The sequence below is a fragment of the Prunus persica genome, chromosome G8 (assembly GCF_000346465.2).
Source record: "Prunus persica cultivar Lovell chromosome G8, Prunus_persica_NCBIv2, whole genome shotgun sequence".
Lineage (NCBI taxonomy): Eukaryota > Viridiplantae > Streptophyta > Magnoliopsida > Rosales > Rosaceae > Prunus > Prunus persica.
Genome location: NC_034016.1, coordinates 21,199,449 through 21,220,607, shown reverse-complemented (window position 1 = coordinate 21,220,607; position 21,159 = coordinate 21,199,449). Strand labels below are relative to the sequence as shown.

At 37.1% G+C, this 21,159-nt stretch overlaps 5 protein-coding genes across 7 annotated transcripts; 4 read left to right on the top strand and 1 right to left on the bottom strand.

Moving 5' to 3' along the window:
- LOC18767423 (mRNA-capping enzyme) lies at window positions 80-5,380 on the bottom strand. The gene is made up of 17 exons (XM_007201667.2): window positions 5,161-5,380; window positions 4,888-4,993; window positions 4,644-4,792; window positions 4,485-4,568; window positions 4,345-4,407; window positions 4,060-4,191; window positions 3,781-3,960; window positions 3,383-3,502; window positions 3,198-3,247; window positions 2,427-2,589; window positions 2,189-2,326; window positions 1,504-1,626; window positions 1,287-1,385; window positions 1,101-1,190; window positions 869-953; window positions 584-714; window positions 80-468 (listed from the first exon to the last, which is right to left on the bottom strand). The coding sequence occupies exons 1-17, from the start codon at window positions 5,161-5,163 to the stop codon at window positions 325-327; spliced, it is 1,860 nt and encodes a 619-aa protein (XP_007201729.1). The 5' UTR covers window positions 5,164-5,380; the 3' UTR covers window positions 80-324.
- LOC18767123 (small nuclear ribonucleoprotein Sm D1) lies at window positions 6,457-8,982 on the top strand. Its single transcript, XM_007201364.2, has 4 exons — window positions 6,457-6,589; window positions 6,698-6,774; window positions 8,361-8,552; window positions 8,695-8,982. The coding sequence occupies exons 1-4, from the start codon at window positions 6,576-6,578 to the stop codon at window positions 8,754-8,756; spliced, it is 345 nt and encodes a 114-aa protein (XP_007201426.1). The 5' UTR covers window positions 6,457-6,575; the 3' UTR covers window positions 8,757-8,982.
- Window positions 9,491-10,146, top strand: LOC109950595 (outer envelope membrane protein 7). The gene has a single exon (XM_020569979.1). It carries the CDS (start codon window positions 9,745-9,747, stop codon window positions 9,934-9,936), a length of 192 nt encoding a protein of 63 aa, XP_020425568.1. The 5' UTR covers window positions 9,491-9,744; the 3' UTR covers window positions 9,937-10,146.
- LOC18767076 (probable F-box protein At2g36090) lies at window positions 11,885-15,173 on the top strand. Of its 3 annotated transcripts, none has more exons than XM_007199851.2 (3): window positions 11,885-12,195; window positions 13,614-13,707; window positions 13,910-15,173. In XM_007199851.2, exon 3 carries the CDS (start codon window positions 13,922-13,924, stop codon window positions 15,041-15,043), a length of 1,122 nt encoding a protein of 373 aa, XP_007199913.1. In that variant the 5' UTR covers window positions 11,885-12,195; window positions 13,614-13,707; window positions 13,910-13,921; the 3' UTR covers window positions 15,044-15,173. The 3 variants fall into 3 exon arrangements, with proteins under 3 accessions (XP_007199913.1, XP_020425565.1, XP_020425567.1); XM_020569976.1 differs by having other exon boundaries at window positions 13,611-13,707; XM_020569978.1 differs by lacking the exon at window positions 11,885-12,195 and adding an exon at window positions 12,226-12,321.
- Window positions 16,930-20,624, top strand: LOC18766949 (protein trichome birefringence-like 10). The gene is made up of 4 exons (XM_007199775.2): window positions 16,930-17,893; window positions 18,751-19,140; window positions 19,437-19,595; window positions 19,735-20,624. The coding sequence occupies exons 1-4, from the start codon at window positions 17,439-17,441 to the stop codon at window positions 20,093-20,095; spliced, it is 1,365 nt and encodes a 454-aa protein (XP_007199837.1). The 5' UTR covers window positions 16,930-17,438; the 3' UTR covers window positions 20,096-20,624.

Genomic DNA, 21,159 nt, shown 5'->3' with positions numbered 1-21,159 from the left:
AAAATAAAAAACAAAAACAAAAGATGATATGGTGTTATTACAAAAATGCCATACAAACTAAAACGATAAAACGGACCAATGATCGAGAATAACCAATGAATGAATTAATTAATTGGATTAAGAGGTTGCTAATATACACCATGGGATCCATAGGAAAGAAAAAACTATGATCCTTTTGCTGATAATGATACAAATCGATAGTGGGATCCCTGACCTGACATGACAAAAACATAACATAAAACTACATCATTAAGGTTACACTGAATTTGCTATCCCCATTTCTTGTGACCTCTAATTGGAAATATGCTTATTTGGGCACCACAATCACCGGCGCCGGGAAGAAGAATTGTGCTCATGGGCCTTAATATCGTTCCGTATCCGGTCAGCATACATGGGTAGCCGAACAATCTGATCTATCTCCTTCAACAAAACTTCCTCCGTGATATTATCCTTTATGCTTCGCATTACCTGTTTCAGATGAGAAACACAGCGTCATTAATTAGTCCAAAACAAACACACGTTTTAGAGAAAAGAGAGAGAAAAAAACACAAGAACGTTAACTGGAACAGGATATAAAAAATACCTTCTTATAGGTATTGAACTCATTTGGGGTTGATTTGTCTGGCCTAGTCCGCATGCACACCCATACATTTCCCTCTGCATCCCAGGAGCACTCAATAATTTTCCCTGAACAAAGAGCAGGGTCGAGCTCATCTGCAGGTTGGATTTCGGAATTTCACGGTATTAGATTCTGAGCTAAGTTAAAATTAAATCAACACAATCGGGTGCCTACAAATTCTTGATCATAACTTGTCAACACAAATATGATGGTAAATATGAAACAAATACATAAATATCAAAATGCGACCTTTAAAAACCACCCTATAGCCTCCCATTAGCTTCTTCTTTCCACGCTCATTCAGAAAAAGTAGCTCCCGACCATCAACTCCTAACTGTCAACACAGAAACTATTTTTAGGTTATCATCATGGTATAAGTTCACAGAGAAGAGAGTTGAACAGAACACTGTAATTTGCAGCAAATGAAACTAAATTAAAATTAAGACGTGTTACAGTCTGAAAGGAAAAGCCATCATACAACCTCAAAGAGAAAATCAACTGAATTCATTTCAGGAAATTTCCACTTCAAAAGACCTTCATGTGTGCGGGGTACATATGGATCATCCCAGCCCTGAAAAAGACGGATCATCAGCACATAATGAAGTATAGGACGATATAACCACATAATGAACTTGCTCACTGTGAAGGGCTCCAAAATCTTAATCACCTGGAATATCAGACCATCAGATGCATGTGAAAGCCCAGGAATGAATTTCCTCAAAAGTTTTGTAACAGTAGATAGTAACCAAAAACCCTTCCTCCTCACCTGATGAACATCTATAACAAAGTAAAACACCAACCATGACGGAATATGCAACTAGAAACATTAATGGTTAAAAGGAATCAAAACATTTAGTGTAATCGTCGATTGTCAAGATACATACACTGAATTGTTCCAAGTCATATCTGTAATAAGGCTCTGGACTCTTGGAAAGAGTATCACGTTCCATATTTCGAGGCTCAATCACTTCTTTTTCAAGCATTTTCCACCGTTCATGGAATGGCAACTGGACCATTTTTAGATATCAACTTATTAATAAATTGAAGTATTTTATAATGAATTCATTATAAGTCTAATAAAAGATGACATGTTGTGATATCAAAAGTGGGGGTCAAAAGAAGGAAACCTAAGCAGAAAACATTATACTTGACAAAACATGAGGATAGTTCATCTTAGGGAGAGGGAATAGGCATATGTGACTGGCATTTGAAGCAGAAAAATCTGCTCCATAATGTTTCTCCACCCTTATAAAAATTGGCTGAATAACAAGCGTCATTAGGTAACCCTTGGATCAAACGTTTGGAGCTAAAGTGTCACAGAAAGGATATGAACTACCAACATTCAAAACATTAGTTTAGAACCTATAAACCTGCTCAGTATGCTCACACACAGAACAAGAAGAAATCTATTTTAATACACAAGCAGCAACTTTATGTAAAGCCTACTGCTATTGGAAACTACGCCATAAAAAGGCCAGTCCAATGCAAGAGGCTGCCAGCAAAAGGAGGGGGTGGAGGGGGAACAGGAACTATCAAGATATATTCCCATGACATTATCATATATCTAACCTCTGTGAGAGAGAGTTGGTTGATTGCCATGACGTCATAAATGAGGTATCTTCTCTCTTGCTTATGAGTATTTGGGTCAGTGTCAATTATCATCTCTCCATCAAGTAATGTGAAGTGGTGAGTCTTCTCAGGTATAACCTTCGAAAAATGATTACAAAAGAGTCATCTATGGAAATACTTCACATCAAACTAAGCGAGTTCCATGTGTCAAAACTCAAAACTGTAAGCACATACATACCTTATTTGAGAATTTGCAAGGAAAACGCATCTGGACCCTTCGGAAACAAAATTTCCTATCAATCAAGTAACAGCCGTCCCAAGTAATTAGCATCATATAACGTGTTCCATCAGCTTTCCATGTGGCGTAGTAATAGCGTTGCCTTAATAATTGTTGGTTGTCCCTACAGAGAACATAATGATATGCCAACTTTTAGTGTTGTATGAACCATAAACCAAGTACCCTTAACTATGATGATAGTATGCCTTAAATAATATTAATGAAAAACAACCCTTTCATTTATTTATTTGGACAAAAGGAAACCAATATCAGGCAAATGTCTTCTGAAACAATCAGACTCTAGCCTGAACCGCCTAAGAAGTAAAATCTTGGAATTACTCATAAAAATGGTTGGCCTTGTTCACTTTGAAGGATGAAGCAACATAAGCTGTATCAGCAAAAAATACTTCCACCCATTTCATTTAAGGTATTATTCACAACAAAACCATGGCATGTGGAAACAGCTTAGCAAAGTTATATGCCAAAATTAGAACAAATGAATTTATAATACACAAAGGAAAACTGGATGTCCACTCATTGAAAAAGAATTTGATGAAAATTCATTAAGGAACTTCCTAATTACAAACTGAAAGTATCCAATTGTATATTTAGTCCATTTTAATACATTACTGATCTGAAAAAGCCACCATCAGTTTATAATGCTTAAAAAAAGTGTGTCTGAACAAGTAGAAGTACATAATTGTCATTGATACGGCTATTGTTAAATCAAACCTGTTGAGCGAAACAGGATGCGACCCTGGAAATTGTAAATTCCCTCTACCCTGAGGACATAGCCAGAAATAAATTAATCAGAATATAATGACAGCAACATCATGAAGAAGGAGAAGTAATAAAATATTGACATTGCATCTTAATATACAAAGCATAACTCAAAGCACTAGATTTTGAGTGCCTACCCCTGCACCCAACTTGAGTGCATGATAACAGGCTTCTCGCATCGTTTTTTGCTGGTCAAAAGGTATTGGTTCACCCAAAACATCATCAATTGTCATTGCTTCATTTCTCACGTGATTTTCCTAATGCATTCAAAAGAAGAAAAGTTAGATAAAGAGAAAAAATCCACTTTCAGTAACGATCAAGCCAAAGGCAAAGGAACAATTTGAATTTCGTTATTTAAAAAAATGGATATCACAAGCACGGTTTCCAAACACATGATCTCGCATATAAGCATTTCAACTGGGAAGTGGTTTGACAGCCAAACACATCGGGCATCCAGTTAGGTACTTAAACAAGAAAAAAGGTACTGCTGAAAGCAGACATTAAACAAGATTAACTAATTTCAAACAATACATACATTGTCCTGATACATCACAGCTCCAGCCTTGTCATCAAGATCGGAACATCTCTTCCACTCTGGAGTTTGTGGGCAAACAACTGATTCCGGCTTTCGTTCATGATAAAACATGTAAAGTTCATCAATATAGTCCTGTTTATATATTCCTGGATGCCGTGCCTTGGCAAATTTATTTATTGCCTGCGGAATGGTCAGTCCAAAAAAAGTGATGAATGTTTCTTGGATCATGGAATAGATTCAGTCAGAACCAAAATGACTACCACAGAACTAATTACTTACCTCAGTAACAGAAATTGATTCGTTACGCACAAGAAAATGAACAATCATGAAACCGGTGCGGTTATGCCCATGTGTACAGTGGACAAGTATACACTCCGTTGGGTCAGCTCTATGGGAGAAAAATTGTGATACCTATTAAAAATCACAAAATCAGTGACATATTTGTTCTTTTTATAAACTCATCACCAAACAATGATGCAACATGAATTCAAGAGAAGAAAAAAGCATTCAACTTTCTAATGGGTCCTGTGAATTTTTCATAAAATTAGCATAGAGTCAGTTTACCTCATAGAGAAATTTATCTACAGCTACATTATCAGGTACGGAATCCCTTCCTCTGCATTGTATCTGGCGCAGACAAATTTGAGGACATAAGTAAAAAATATAAACCTCACTAACTAGGAACAGAACACAAACACACTTGCCTTAACATGACGAATGCCTTCTTTTGTCCAATCCGAAACGGGATAGTAACGAGTAGTGTTTGTTAAATCAATCACTAAACCAAGCTGGAAAATGAAAATCAGTCAGCATAACAACATCATACAATATAAAGTATAGTACTTTATGAAAAAAGGAATTACTTCTCTTCCTAGAAGTCTTTGTTGATGAATGACTTGCTTTGGAGTGTATGTTTCACCACGAATATGATCCTTGAAAGACTCACCAAGCGGTACTTTTGAAGGAATTATACAACTTATTTCTTCACCATATGCAGGGCAACCCACCCAACCTAATAGCACAAAGAACAAACCCATTAGCTTGTAATCAAATATGATTGATTTCTAATCTCCAATTAGACTAATAATCAGTGTTAGCATTACCTACCTTCAGGAAGCATGTGTCTATCAAAAGCTTGATGGTTCCTACTTTGAAACCCAGAATCCTGATATGGGTTCTTTCTTTTCAAGCCCAAGCTTCTTTCTTCTCCATCCTAATAAGGAATTAAGCACCACCCAAAAAAGGCAACAGTTAACAAATCAAAATGACATAGTTAACAAAATCCCAATTATGTTTTGGATATATATATATATTTCATTTTTTGGATTGAGATTTTAAAGATAAGCATAGGATAGGAGTGATATGGATCTATGTATGTACCATTGACTTGGATTCTTCAATCTGCTGAATCGATGAGATTCAGAGAGTCTAGGGTTTTAGGTTTGGATGGATCAGACTGACTTCAGAGAGACATTAGACAAGTTGAGAGAGAGAGAGAGAGAGAGAGAGAGAGAGCCAACAAACAAACTAACGGTTCGATGAAAACGCTTCGTTTATATACCTTAAGGAACCGCCAGCGACTATGTTTAGTTGTTTGCTTTCTACACCGGCCCTGTCCTGTCCCCCACCCCACCCAACTTCTGTAATTTCTGATTTTTTTTCTTCTTTGTTACCAATTAAACAAAAATCAATGGCATCTTCTAATAGACCAATACCAAAAATTCAATATAACTACTATAAAAAAAAATTCTTATACTTTGCTTCTACTAATTGATTAAGCATAAAGGTTTGAAGATGGATACTAAAACTATCATATATGATGTTTGGGAAAAAGGTGAAGTGGTAAATTGCATTTCTAAATTTGGGGAAGGGGAGGATTTGGTGCCCACAAAGCAACTAGTTAGCCAAAGAAGGAATTATGTCATGTTTGAGTTGCTAGAGTTGTCTTCTTTTATTCATACACCCCCATAAATTAATATCCTCTAATCCATATTGTAGTATAATTAAGGAGGGGGAAAAGAAAAGAAAAAAAAAACCATCTTTCTTTGAGATACTAAGGTGAAAAATAGTATCATGTCAAAATGACCATTCATATTTGGCCAAATTGCACAAGTCTTGATGTGGTGTGGATTATATGTCAGTGCTACTTATGCAGTGAAAAACAACTGTAATAATACACTTGTCGTTAAATTAGTTGCAAATCTTAGTTCAAATTCAACATTCAATAAAAAAGTATGTTAAATTTTGTGTGTATGCGTGTCACTGTCACGTGTAAGGATTAAAAAGTATCATATTTAGCTATTAAAGCTCCTTTGAATCATAAATCATGCTTACAAGGAACTTTTACCTATGTAAGTAACACACATTGGTTCGACTTGAAGGGTAATATGATAGAAAATTTTGATTTGGATGGAGATTAGTAACAATATTAACTATAACCACAAGGGTTTTATTACAAGTTTTGTTCACCTCAAAATATATTGGGCTTAACCTTAATGGGCTGATTAAAGATTAGAGACTTAGACATGAATATTTTGTATGCAATTCCATTTAAGCCCAGCTCGCGGTATAGTGAGTCGGCGGCTCATAAAACGACAACGTATTCTACTACGCCGGTAGGATTCAGGAAGGGCGTTTAAGTAATTTTGCCGTCGTTTACTAAGAGACCACCTCACCAGCCCGAGCCCTAAAGTTAATTTCATTCTGTGCGGCACAGACAAGATCCCCCACTCTCCCGCTTCGTTTTTGGTTACGCTTCAAAACCCTAAGCCCTAGCTGTCGTCTCTCTATCAACAATGAAGCTCGTCAGGTTAGTCTTCCTCTCTCTCTCTTCCTCTAATTCTTCTTCTTCCTCAGTTAACAGCGATGCAAATTTTCTGCTGGTACAAAAGTAAAAATGGAAATTGAAAATATGCAGGTTCTTGATGAAGTTGAACAACGAGACAGTGTCGATCGAGCTCAAGAACGGCACCGTTGTCAACGGCACCATTACAGGTATTTCTGTGTTCCTCTCTTACTCCTTTCTTTCTAAAATGATATGAAAAGTGAAGTTTTTACATAATAGGGTTTAATTAAACCCTAGGTTTGTGCTACCCTATTATAACTTATAAAGCAACTTATACTAGTTTTTGTGTAGCGTAGAATGTGATTATTGTGTTTATAGCAGAAGTGGGTCTTACCTTAAATTTAATGTTAGATTCTTATCAGTTATACTGCATAAGACGAATTTAGTGAAAAATGGAGTAATTATGTCGTTGGTTTCTCTTTGTGGGGAATCTCCATGGGTTGTCTTAGGACACTCAACTCTGCCCACAATTAACTCAGATTGGAGTGTGGTTTCCCTCTTGGGGTAAGTTTTTGCTCATCCGGCTCTGCCAGTTCGTATAAATTGACCATGTAGAAGCATCAGCAGAGCATGGATACCACCCGAGTTTAGAGTCTACTAAGATGCAATTGACAAAGTTTTAGGACTTGTAATGGCTTGTTATAAGTTTGTTATGTACATTACACATGCTCTCTCATCATAGATTGCTCAGTAGTTATAATTTCTTTTTACGTGCGTAGATTACTTGCGAACCAGGATATATCTAAGTATCTAGAATCCTGGAAGATTTGAATAGTTTCCTTACTTATGGTATTGGGCACATGACATCTTTGTGAGGTCAGGCTTGTTTAAGAGAATTGTTAATGATTTCGATTACAGCATATATGCTCAGTTTCTGGCAGCTGTATCATTTTGATTTCTTTGTAGAGGGAATTTCCTTGGAAATTCTGATCCTTTTATGATGTGAACAAACAATTGTCTAACAAATGTTGTATACTTTAAGATGCTTCTGTTTTCCTTTCAAAGTGTTGACCCAGAGTCAGAGCTTATGAATTTGCTCAACATTGGATTTTCAAGAGTTGGGATGTAGTTGTGGTTTATCTCTAAACCATGGATATCATTTTTTAGCACATAATTTGCTCGAGCCCCCTGATTACTTCTATGTATGATAATCAATTCCTTAACTACGCGTGGGCTACAGAGCATCAGCAGAACTTTCAAGTCCTTATTTTGGAATGGGAAGAAGATGCTTTTTAGTTTGATCCTCTAGTAAAAGACAAAAAAAAAAAAAAATCTTATGGTGGTTTCTTTACGGGTAAACCTAGTGTTACAAATATTACACAAGATTTTATGAGAAAATGATTTGTTCATATGTTTAACGTTTGTTTTCTTCAAAAATTTATGTTTACAAATTGTTTGTTTGTAATGACTCAATGAGAGAATTGACCCTGCTTTACATGCATCACTAACACAAATGTTTCTGTAGAACAGCTCATTTTTTATTAATACTCTCCAAAGGAGATTCTTGTGTATTATGTAATAGTATCTAGTAATGGTTGAAGAAGCTTCAGCTTTTTGTGACTGGCTTGCCTTGTGGAGAGAAATGAAGAGTCTATGATTTTTTTAACTTTTAACTTATTACATAGATAATAGATTAAATCTTGACTTTGTTGCACACTTTGATGTGCCTTGTGTCCAACTAACTTGATAGGGGAGAAAAGTAGCTGTTCTGTCTGACTGGTAACTTCTTGTACAGGTGTGGATATCAGTATGAATACGCATTTGAAGACAGTGAAACTTACGCTGAAGGGGAAGAACCCAGTGACTCTGGATCATCTCAGCGTGAGGGGAAACAACATTCGATACTATATCCTCCCAGATAGTTTGAATCTTGAGACTCTGCTAGTTGAAGAGACACCTAGGGTCAAGCCCAAGAAGCCAACTGCAGGTACTGCAACTTGTATTGGGCTTAGATATAATTATCTTTTTTAAATCATACCTATTTTTCTTGATTTACCCAGTGCTATCTCGCAGGTCACTGTAATAAATCTTCTACTCATTATTTCCTGTCTTTGTTTTTTCAATTTCAGGGAGACCCGTGGGCCGTGGACGTGGGCGCGGTCGTGGTCGGGGACGTGGGCGTGGCCGTTAAAGATGTCGCACTGGTTATAATTTTTGTGGCACATGGTTATGTAAACACCTTTGTTGTAGGAAGAACTTATCGGTGATCTTGGAGACATTAAATGAGTTTCGGTATTGCACTTTTATTCGTTGTCTATCCCCAGTGAAACTCCCAAAATGTTATTAAGAAGTTGGTAATCGATATGCTTTTGACATCTCATATACAGTTCTCCATTTTCATTTTGGGTGTTGAGGCACCAAAATTAGCGCTCCCTATTCTTGTTGATGCTTTTGAAAGTTGTAGTTTTCATCTCTTATTAGGTGATATAGCTAGCTACTAGCTTGGATCTCGACAGGGGGTCGCCGCCGCTATGCCGTATTGTTCTTCATTGTATCGGAATTTGATTGAAGTTTGCATGAGACATGATCAGTTGTTGCTCAGCTATTAGATCTTAAACCACCTCTGCAGACATTGTCATCCATGTCATGTCAACCTGATGAATCTTTTTCATGAGACTTCATAGTAATATGTTGATATCCTATATCTATCAATCGAGAGGTGGATGAAACTTGAGAGCGGGCTCGGTTCTTATTTTAAGATGTTTTACATTTTTTGTTCTATTTGGTTTTAAGATAGGTTTGTGATACATAGAAAAATTCTGTTAATGAAGGGATTTGCGTAAATTGAGCAAAAAGGCCTGTTGGGCATGATTGTACAAAAACAAAAACTTAAGTTGAGTTGGATACAAATACAATACAAACTAACGCGTAGAGAAAGCGGGTTGGTCCAAACTGTCTGAAGGGCAGCTTTCTTATCCCGGTTTCTGATTCCCCAGTGACCAAACAGGGTCCAAACCCCGACGGTGACGGGACGTAAACCCAAAGCCAAACAAATATATAACGCTGCACCTCCAAGGAAAGGCAAGACGCGTAGAGAATTGAGAATTTTTTTGAGAATTTTGAAATTCGTCAAACTTTGTCAAGTAGAAGAAGGCAAAGGAAGGAAGGTAGAAAAAGAGATGGGGAAGCCGACGGCTACGCAGCAAGCGATGGTGGTGTTCGGAGCCCTAGCGGTTGGTTGGCTGGCCATAGAGATGGCTTTCAAGCCCTGGCTTGACAAGGTTCGTGCCGCCATGGACAAGTCTGACCCTGCTCGCGACCCCGACGAAGACGACGTCGTCAAGGCTGACGAGACCGCTGCTGATGAATGAGCCTTTAACTCTTTAAGGTAGCAGACTCGGAAACACTAGTCTATCTAGTATCTACTACACCAATAGGCAATAACAACAATGGGGCTTTGAAATTGTAGGTTCTTTAATGAATTAAATTTCAACAACTTTCTTATTGTGTGATTGTTGCAATGGAGGACATTACTGGCTAGTGAAATTTCTGATCTCTCTCTCTCTCTGCTCTTATGAAAACTATTTTGTTCTTTCTCTTGAATTCAAGCCTGAAAACTTTGGGAATTAGAGAATTATTAGATTTTAGATTACAGATTTGGTTGATGCAATTGCAGAGCATGAATCCTCATACGAAAACAAGAGGAGATCTACATTGTTCTAGAAAACCCCTGGTTTTGGGTTTTTTGGGCTCACTTGATTTCTGTATGTTGGTTGGGGTCTTAGCCTGTGGTTCTTTTAAGAGATGGGCCGATGTCACCTACTCTCCTATTCATTAAGCCCATTAAAAACTGGAGCCCGCCTTTCTTTTGTGGGTTGGGTTGGGGAAACTAGAAACGCTCAACAATGATTTGTCCAACTGATTCATTCTATAGTGAGGGTCTTATTAAGGCTCTTAGATGAGGTATCGTTTGATTCAACTAACCAATTTGATCTAATAGTTAAGAGATATTGTCTCGACCCTCACTATAGAATTCTACTTCTCTAACTGGCTTGGATTGGACTAGAGTTGAGTCCAAACTAGTCCTTATGAGTCTCATCCCTCTAGATGGTACTTGTAAGACTTAATATGTCAAATTGTTGTCCAATTTAATAAGTTCAATTTTCGCACGCCTAATAATAGTTAGAAACTGTTGCTCATTTTAATTGAAATAGTTCAATTCCACTCGCTAAATGTAACCTAACAAGTCGCTTTTATTCGACTCGTTATTCCACTAATAACCAAAGGAATTTAAACCTAGAAATCTAGAGAAGCCACATCTCCATGACCATGGTCCCCCTCCCCCTCCCAATCTGGTAGACATTAGGGCACGAGGACAAAGGAGCACCGGGTTGTAGTGTACCCACGACCATAAAGCACATCCGTACACAATCACCAAATGCCTTCAAAGAAAACTAAAGGAGAAATTGAGTTGAGCGCTGAGCAACCATAATGGTGGTGATAGGATGGGATTGATGGGAGCATGCTCTCTCAGTCTCAGTCAAACCCTTGCCACGTATCCAATCCCCACCAGCCCTCCTATTTAATATTCACTTTTATCCACGTGGTGAGCCTACAGCCTTCGACCCCACCAATTGTTGGTGAGCTTGCATGCAACCTCTCCCTTTCATGCCAATTTCAACTTTCAACTCCCACCTTTTGAACAATTTTCTTCACCTCGATTATGTCCACCATGCTCATTGGTCCTTATCTTTTTTCATTTCTAGTGATTTCTAAATTCAACGTCATTACAACTCAGATCTCACCAATTAATCAACCTATTTATGAAAGTAATTAGTCACCTAAATTCAAGTTATAGGGTATGCGAGTTATATCATCCTATATGTTTGACCAAAAAAAATATATTATTCACATTAACCTAACCTATGTGTATTTATTTAACAACATATTCCTTCCCATCTATCTAGATGTGGGGCGTTCGTTACTGCCCATTGCTATAAGGTTTAACTAGTTAAGGCATTTTTTATTTTATTTTTGGAAATACCTTAAATAAATTGATAAAGATTAGTGAAAAGGGCGGACACACTATTTCTGACTCACTCCTGCTTCAGTGGCTCATAGTTAAACTTTCATGATATGATATTTTAACAATTTCTTATTATAAAAAATAAAAAAAGCAATTCAACACAGAGAGGTTAGGGGGCAGGTATAAATGAAGGTAGGGTTGGTCCAATAAATTTATGCGATGAGGTGGCAAAACTTGGCCGGTTAATGGAAGTGGACTGGACCGCATAATAGGAGGGAGAGAGAGAGAGAGAGAGAGAGAGAGAGAGAGAGCCAAAATCCCATATCTTGTAGTTTCGTATCGTGTCAAACATAAAGTAAAGAAAAGTAACACAATAACCCAGTAACCTTCCCAAAAAAACAAATGGAAAGTGACCCGCGAACCTGTCGCTTTGATTAACAAGATATTATCGGATTTGCCTTCGTCATCTGCCATCTGGGTTCTTTTTAGCTTCATGCTTCTCTCATTGGAAATCTCAAAAGGGTAAAAGCCTGCCTGCCCTTGTGTTGTGTTGAAGCTTCTTTGTTTTGTTGTTCGTGTGAGCTCAGGGGTTATCATCAATGAGGTTAGCAACACCAAACCCAATTCTTATTTTCTCAGTTTCTTCATGCTGATTATGCAAAGCCTTCGTTTCTGGTTTCTGGTTTGTGTTTATGTGGGAATTTGGTTCGTGTTTGTCATTTTGATTTGGGTGAGTTTGAAATTTGGTGCTTTTATGTATTTATTAAGCATTTAGCCCTTTTATCACTCGAGTTTGGTTCCCATCTCAATCTTATTTTCCCATTTCTCTCTAGCTGGTTGTGTGTTTTCTTAAGTAGCGCTTGCAGTTTTCTCTTTTGCCATGTATTATATTGGAATCTTATTTTCTTTGTTTGAAGAGAAAATTGTCATCTTTGAACGAACCGGAAAGGGAATTTGCCCATAATATGTTTTACTTGTCAGAAGTTGGTACTCGGAAGGACAAAGCTGTTTAATTATTTCCACCCTGTCCACCTTTTAACTGAATGTGGTCTTTACTTTTTGTACTATTTGATCCATTATTACTTTTAGAATTGAATTACCTTTTCATTGAATTTTGTCCTTCTTATTTGTACTATTTGACCCATTTTTACTTTTATAATTCAATTATAGAATGAAGTACATGTCTCATGTTTCGGAGGCTGTGATCCAATATGGTGAATGGTTATCTATGCTGTCGGCTTTTTAAATTTTCATTGCTCTGTGTTTTTTTTTTCCAGAGGCCTCAATGCTTTTGAAATTGTATTTAGTGTTACCAATTTCTGAAGCCTGTCATTGTGCCTAACAGGAAAAATCACATTTTATGATCTTGATACTTGCTTGTATTATGCATCGTGGATTTGTTAAAAACTAAAAAACAGAAATGTTCTTGCCAAGTTAGTGAATGCTTACTTGCATCTTTAGAGGCATTGGTGAGATATAGTACCATAGAGAGATTTCATGAATTTGAAATTCTTCCTCTGGTTTAATTTTGTTAATAATACACTCATCCTGTCCTTTTCAGACATTATGAAAGGCACCTAAATTGTGATAATCCAATCTGCAAGTATTCTCTGTGTTAAAGTTTTATTGGAACCACTTGCACTTTGCCAATTTAGGCACTAACTACTAATAAACTCTAAACCTCTTTCCCATACTGTTTCCATTATTGGTTTCAACATTGATTTAAGTTGTCTTTCTTCCTCCTCTCTTGTATCTATAGTGGTCTTTTGGGTAAAACGACAATTTGATAATGGTTGTCATTTCACTTTGTTTTGTTTTCTAAATCTTTGTTCAGTCTGGTGAAGAGACTAATGGTTTGGATTAGGTTTCATGGGACACTTCTTATCTTTGAAAGGAATTTCTTGGTTATAAAGTTTCTGCTTGAAGCTTTTATTTGGTTTTTGAATTTGTAGGTACATTTTCTGTTTTCTCCTGCCCTTATTTCCTTTCCACTGATTCTTTTTTTGTTTTGTTTTGAAGCAGTTCAATTACAACCGGACTGGGTTACCCGTAAACCTTGTAATGAGTTGGTTTGCATGCCAGTGTTGATTAGCCGTAGTTACTTGACCTAATCAAGGTTGGTGAAAACTCTCTGTAAAGCACTTTATCATTTAGTTCTGTGTATATTATTCCAGAGTAAAATGCTCTGGCCCTTGGTTCGACGACTTTTGTTGGTGTAACTTGTCTTAATATTGTGTTTATCTTCTTGTAAAAAAATTTGTAATTATCTTGGGAGCTCTTATCAGATTTATCATGTGCTTTGTTTCCCTGATTATCAGAGATCTACTGCAATGTCAGTTGCACCAGTTGAGAATATGGCATCTTTGAGCACAGATCTTTTCTACGATATATTGAGGCGTCTTGATGGACCAACGTTGGCTAGTGCAGCATGTGCTTGTGCAGCATTCTGTTCCATCTCAAAAGAAGAGAGATTATGGGAAGATGTGTGCTCTTCTATGTGGCCTTCGACTAATAGGGAGGATGTCAAAAGTTTAATATTATCCATTGGTGGATTCAGAAAGTTCTATGCTGATTGTTTTCCCCTTATTGTAAACAAGGAAGTTTCAGGGTATCAATGGAATGACTACCTTGAATACCCTGAGGAGTGGACTGAGGCCGAATACTACGGCGACATGGATGAATTTGAAAGTATTTCACCGTCGGATTTTGTTTCTCTTGTGGACATCAGGTACAAGGATAAAATAATCTGCTCAAAAGTTCTTTGGGGCATTCCAAATGCAAATGGCTTCAATGGTTGGTTTTACAACTGCCCCTTTCGGATTGATCTTCTTACTTATGCTGATAGAGATGATGACAACGATGGTGAGGTTTTCCTTTCTGTTGCTAATGGTCTTCCACCAATTACTTCTATGGAGACAGAAAGGAAAGACGGGAAGTTGTGGCGGGGGCTTCGTGATGGACTCCGGCTTAGTTGGATTGTTGTAAATAAGAAAATAAAGCAAGCTGCAAATCTTGCTAGCTGGTGCCCTCTTGGAGGTCAAAGGCATTGGCCAACAGACAAGGATTTTGTGATTCGCTTTGGATCCATCCTTCCCGCCAGAGACATCCTTCCATGTCAAGTAGTAGAATGCATCCTTAGTATGAAGTTCAGAGTGATTTATACTGAGGGTGAAGGTGTTCAGACAACTCTTAAGTTAACAGAATTAAGCATGCAGCTGGAAGACATGGAAGGTTCTCACGTCAATGGAAGAAACAGTTTGCTTATTCTTAAGGAAGCATTAAGCTGCCGTCGGAGCAAAAACTACAGCGAAGTTCTTGAGTCTTGTCACTTATACTCGAAGGTACAGAACGAGCTAAAAGAGGAGAAGATGAGAAACGAAAGCAGGTTAGATAGACTTTGTATCTTAAGTGGCATTGCTGCATTCGTAAGCTTCTGTTACTATGTTTTGTGAACAAGTGCCTCTTTTGGTTTGACACTGTTAACTGTAACAGCCCTAACGAACATTTCACGATTGTACTCTTCTCTAATGTAAAATTCAATTTTGCTTCAATTAATCTAAGGTTCTTGCCCTTTTTTTTCTTCCTATAAGGCTAGACACCTTGTCTGGGTTTAGGATGCTGCAGACAGCATTTTGGAGCAAACCCAAAAAAAAGAAAGAAAAAAGAATGGGCCTATGCAAGAAAATTGAACATAGGCTTCAAAGAAAAATTAACCAAATTTTTTTGGGCTTTGCTTTTGTGGGGCCAAGCTTTTTGGGCTATTCCTTTTTCGAGGATCGTAGTCATTGTTCTCATTTCAGCACTGGCCCTCAAGCATTTTGATATTTTGTGCTTCCCATGATAGATAAATTTATTGTTTAGATCGTCGTATCGTCACGTTATGTTACATTTTATTCATGTCACAACATGTTGTTGGCAGTGTGACAATAACATTATAAAATTTTCCTTATGCCAGATCTTTCTTTTTTGGTCAAAGACTCAAAAGTACACCAGATTCTTTGGGAAGACGTGAATGTGAATTTTGTACACTCCTATCCTATGACCCAAAATCCCCACCTCCTTGTTGAACAACAGCATATTTTCGTTGGCTATTTATTTTTCCTATCTAACTAATTAATAATTATTTAGGTGCTATACACATGTTTGGATTATGCCATTGGCCTGGACTCGTCATATAAAATGTTCATTCTTTATATGCCCCCATCAGCGCCACATGCTTAGGGGGGCTGTCATGTCCGAATTTAATTTTTTCTCATATTAAATTAAATTTTTTTAATGAAAAGGAATGTCAAATTAGTATTTTTTTTAGAAAGAAAAATATTAGTTGAAGTGCTCATAAATTATAAATGTATATGAAGGCCTACATTGTTTGGTTTTTAAAAATTTTTTTTTTTTTACAAGGCCTACATTTTTTGGTGGTCAAGCAAAAGGCAAGTGTTCCCTCCCACATTACAGAATGAACTGGCCGACTTAAATTTTAGATTTTGGCTTGCTTGTGGGTATTCGATGGAGGGCATTTTGTCCATCTCAGATCCTTCAATATCAAATACAATACTACCAAGTACCAACCTCTGTTTCCTTTTCTTTTTGTGTTATTTTCCTCTCTTTTTGGGGCCTTTCTAACAATTTTATGTTGCTAAAAAATCCAAATTTATTTTTCTTATTCAATCATTTATGAGTACAACAAACAATGAAAGCTACATGGATGGGGCACAATTCCAGGCAGGGCTGAAAACTTTCAACAATTAATTCAAGTATCCAATCAGTCAGTTCCATCTTTTGGACTACAAGGGTCCAAGAGATTTATAGTTATTTATTGTTAGATGTAAATTTAACAGTTCACTCACTCTTACACTCTTTTTAAGAAATTTTTTTGAACTATTGGATTAATATTTAACGGCATGTGATCACAATATCTTAAACTTTTGTATTTCAAGAGATCAGAACTATCCAAATAATTTATAAGAAAGATAAGTCCATTCACAATAAGAAAATAACGTCAATGGAATTGTCCATTCATGTCCAAACGTGGTTTCCAGAACTAAATTCTCCTATATTTATTTATGATAGATAGATAGAATAGACACATGTGAATGTGAATGCGATTTTTCAAAAATGGCGGAAGGTAATCATGCATGATTTTTTATTGTCAGATAGTAAGATTGAGACTCACTATGACCCTGCCCTTATTTTTTTTTAAAGATATTTTTTATTAAGATGAGCGATAGTATATTAAACTCATACACATTACACAGATGCTAGAATTAGAACTCAAAACCTTGCATAAGAAAATAAATACTCCAAACTACTACACTAGTGAGTCCTTTGCTGACCCTGACTTTATTAATTGGCCATGACTCGAGCGAAAAAAAATTCAAAATCAAAATTCATAACCATTTATAATAATAATAATTTACCACACCATTGACAAGACTGTGAAACCAATTCAAGAAAGCATAAATGCTGTTTTGACTGTTTGCGTTGAGTGGTGTGCTTCTGATTCTTACTTGTCGTGAAACCATTTCTCCCTCTCTCTCTCTCTCTCTCTCTCTCTCTCTCTCGCAGGTTATAAACTGATAAAAACCAGCACCATTTCAAATGCTTGGATGATCTCCTTTTCTTACTCTAAACAGAAACTATTTACTGTGGTGCAGTCTAGGAAGAAAACCCAATTCGGAAAATGTCTTCTTCAGCCACTAGTGCTTACTTTCTTGCTCTCTCGGACCCCATTTTCTCTCTCTCTAGAAGTCTAAAGAGCCCATCTTTTTAAGCCCCCTTTCGGCTCTTGGACCATCACTCCAACACAAGACGCCCATGAATTATTAAAGTTTCATTCTTTTCAAAGAAATGGCTAACAGTAAGAGCACACCTCCACAGGACACAGAAGACACGAAGACCCAGTTTGAGTTCTTGAAGAAATTCAAGCGCTTCAACCCTCTTGAGCCTTCTTTAGCCATTCTTGGCTTCTTCTTGGTCTCTCTTCTTTTCATTAGCTGCTTCTCTTATTTGGACTACCATATGGTTATTAGCGGGATTCGTTCTCGTGGGTTTGCCTTGCTGGGATTGCATGGCTCATCATCTTTACCGTCATCAACTGGGAATGTACGGCCGGGATTTCTTGATGAAGGCTGTGTTGCGTGTGATGTGTTTGATGGGAATTGGGTTTGGGATGAGAGCTATCCGTTGTATGAGTCACAAAATTGCTCTTTCATGGATGGCGGCTTTAGATGTTCTGAGAATGGCAGGCCTGATTCTATCTTTACCAAGTGGCGTTGGCAACCCAAAGATTGCAGCTTGCCCAGGTATTTACCATTTTGTTTATGTTTCCCTGCTGAGATTTTTAAGGAAATAAAAATATTTGACATCATATTTATATTGGTAAAGGTTCAATGCTAGTAGAGAAGAAAGCTTCCTAAATTTTATCAGCAGCCCAAGTTATTAGAATTTAGCTTTTGTTTTGCTGAATAGATTTAGTTATCCTTCTTTTGCGTGCTTTTGTAGTGTTAATTTGGGCGTCGTTGTTATTTTCTGTGTCAATAATTTGAGTTCTGTACAGTATTTTGGTGGACCTCTTTTGTTGATTAGCTGCACCCGTGAACCTTTTGGCTTTTGGCTTTGTCAACTCTTCATCTATATCACAATTTCAAATGTTCAAGTACTGAGGAAAGTTCTCTGTTTGCTCTTTCGTTTCGGTTGTTTTGTTATATTTTTTCAATTTTCTCTCTTTCTGCGTGCCCATGTCAGCGTGTGTTGTCTTTGTCTACGATTGTGTGCTTAAAACAATCTTCTTCTCTTTTTTTTGTCCTCGTATGCCCTTTGAAAGTGGAAGTGTTTTGTTTGATTACCTTTTCTTTCTGAATCTAAAAAGATAAAAGAAAACTATTTTGAGGTTTTCTTTTTTACTGTATTTGACATTGTGATTGATTATATCGTGATTTTTCATCATAACCCTAATTAAGTACATTGTGGTTCCTCTTTAATGGCTATGATGATAATAATGGTACTTTGAATCTTCTCTAATTAAGTACATTGTAGTTGCTCTGTTTGGTGTTCATTTATGTTTTAGACTATGATCAACCTCATGGTTTGAATTATGTTCTAACCAGGAGTAGATTGTACAAGAAGATCTTATTGGGTTTCTGTCTTCTCTTAAGAACAGATTTGATGCAGGGAAGATGTTGGAAAAGCTTCGGAACAGGCGTCTTGTATTTGTTGGTGATTCAATTGGAAGGAACCAGTGGGAGTCTCTTCTCTGTATGCTTTCCTCTGCAATTCCTAACAAGACTTCAATCTATGAGGTGAATGGGAATCCAATCACAAAGCACTCGGGGTTCTTGGTGTTCAAGTTTGAGGACTTCAACTGCACAGTGGAATATTACAGAGCACCATTTCTAGTCTTTCAGGGCCGTCCTCCAGCTGGCGCTCCAGCAAAAGTGAAGTACGCTTTAAAAGTGGATCAGCTGGAAGGGACTTACACCAAGTGGAGAGATGCAGATGTGTTGATTTTCAATGCTGGGCACTGGTGGAGTTATGCGAAGACCTTAAGAGAGTAAGTATATACACGTCCTGATTACTTTCTACAAACTTTTTTTTGTTATTTTTGTTATATCTTTAGTTTCAACCCCACAAACAAACAACATGGGTTCTTAAGTTAAAGGAAGGAATCTTATTGATACATTATGCAAACTTTTCACTCGAACTCTAGCAGATGGTAAGTTTACAATGAATTTGTAGTTAAAAGAATCTAATTAGCTGGTTGAATAAGAATTGAAACTTTTCTTGTGGGGAGAAGTGTATGATTATAAGTGATAGGTATCTGATCTTTGGAATTTCATTATTTGTTAGGGGTTGCTACTTCCAAGAAGGGGAGGAGGTGAAGATGAATATGACTGTTGAAACTGCATACCGCAGATCGATTGAAACTGTGATTGATTGGATTGGTAGTGAAGTGAACATGAGCAAGACTTATGTCCTCTTTCGAACTTATGCTCCCGTGCATTTCAGGTTTTCTCTATCACTTCTTCTGCTTGTCTCATAGATATATTATTGTTTTCTTCTTTGTCTCCTGGATATATTATTGTTTTCTTTTTATTTCATGTTCTTGTATAACTGAGCACTAATAAATAGGCTGTGGATGTAACAGTGGCGGTGATTGGAATACTGGTGGTGGTTGTCACTTGGAAACTCTACCTGGATTAACTTCATTGCCAGATTCATGCACAAGTGTTTGTAAGACTATCTTTGATATAGTATCGGAGCGATCAAATGAGTCACATGTTAGGAAATTGGATTTGCTGAATGTGACAAACATGTCTCGATGGAGAAAAGATGGCCATGCGTCTATATACTATCTAGGGCCTGAGACTGGACCAGCCTCCATCAAGCATCAAGACTGCAGCCACTGGTGCCTACCGGGCGTCCCTGATGCATGGAATGAGCTTCTTTATGCACTCTTCCTTAAACGGGAATCCATTCTCACAGGAAATTCAACCAAATCTTCGTAGATTACATTGTATATGGCATTACAAGCTTCCTGAGTACACCAGCATGATCATCATAAAAGGACATTTTGTTCAACACTTCTGCTAAAGCTGAGAGTTGGGCAGCATGGTTAGTATCTTCAGTTTGTTCGACCATTCTTTGCTTGAGCACTAGAGGGATTTTGCTTAGCGAGGGAAAATTAGAACGAGAGATTACCTCCATAGGGAAAACTTTTCGCTAGGGGTTAACAGGTAAAGCTGGGGTGCATTGACCGGTGAGATGAGAATTCAAGTGATCGTGGAGGCTTTATAGTTATCTCTTTGCAGCAAATTTGTCATCACCAGACCCGGAGGGTCGAAGTTGATAGAACTTATACACAGATTGTTTTGGTTATTTGACAGGATGTAATTATACAGAAAAAAGCTTTTATCTTTGTTGAAATTACAGAATGTATATCAGAATTTACTGGAAAATTTTGAGATTCACAACTCTGGGTTTTGTTCTTGGACAGAATTTACCAATTTGTAAGATGAAGAACCCATTTCTCTGTTTCTCATCTCTTCATCAATCTTCACTCTCATAATCCAATATTTTGAAATTTATCATTATTTGTCAATTTGCATATTGAGAAAGACAGGTTCATCAACTACGCATTGATATTGATTAAGAGAACGATGCTTGACAATAAGAACAAAAAAATTTGGTGGAAGATGATCCTACATGATTTTTGTCAATGTCAATGGTTAGATTGAGACCCACAACGACTCTTTTTCATTTTTTTCGTATGAGTCTCACAAATTGACTTGCTAATAACAGAACATAATGTCCCCTTCATAACAATTAACACCAATCTTAAAATCCAAATAAACAAATGCTGTCAGATATTAAAACATCTGCCATGCATGATGCGAGGAAGAAGTGTTTCGAAACTAATTTCAAATGCTAAGAAAACAAAACAAAAAGAGGAAGCGGAAGAAACCAGCTGTTGGACAAGCTATTGGTTTTTCAGAATCAGGATTTGGGGTACATTGTTTTGTTCCCGCGTAAATGTCTTTCTCTGCGTCTTTCTCCTTTCTCTCTCACATGT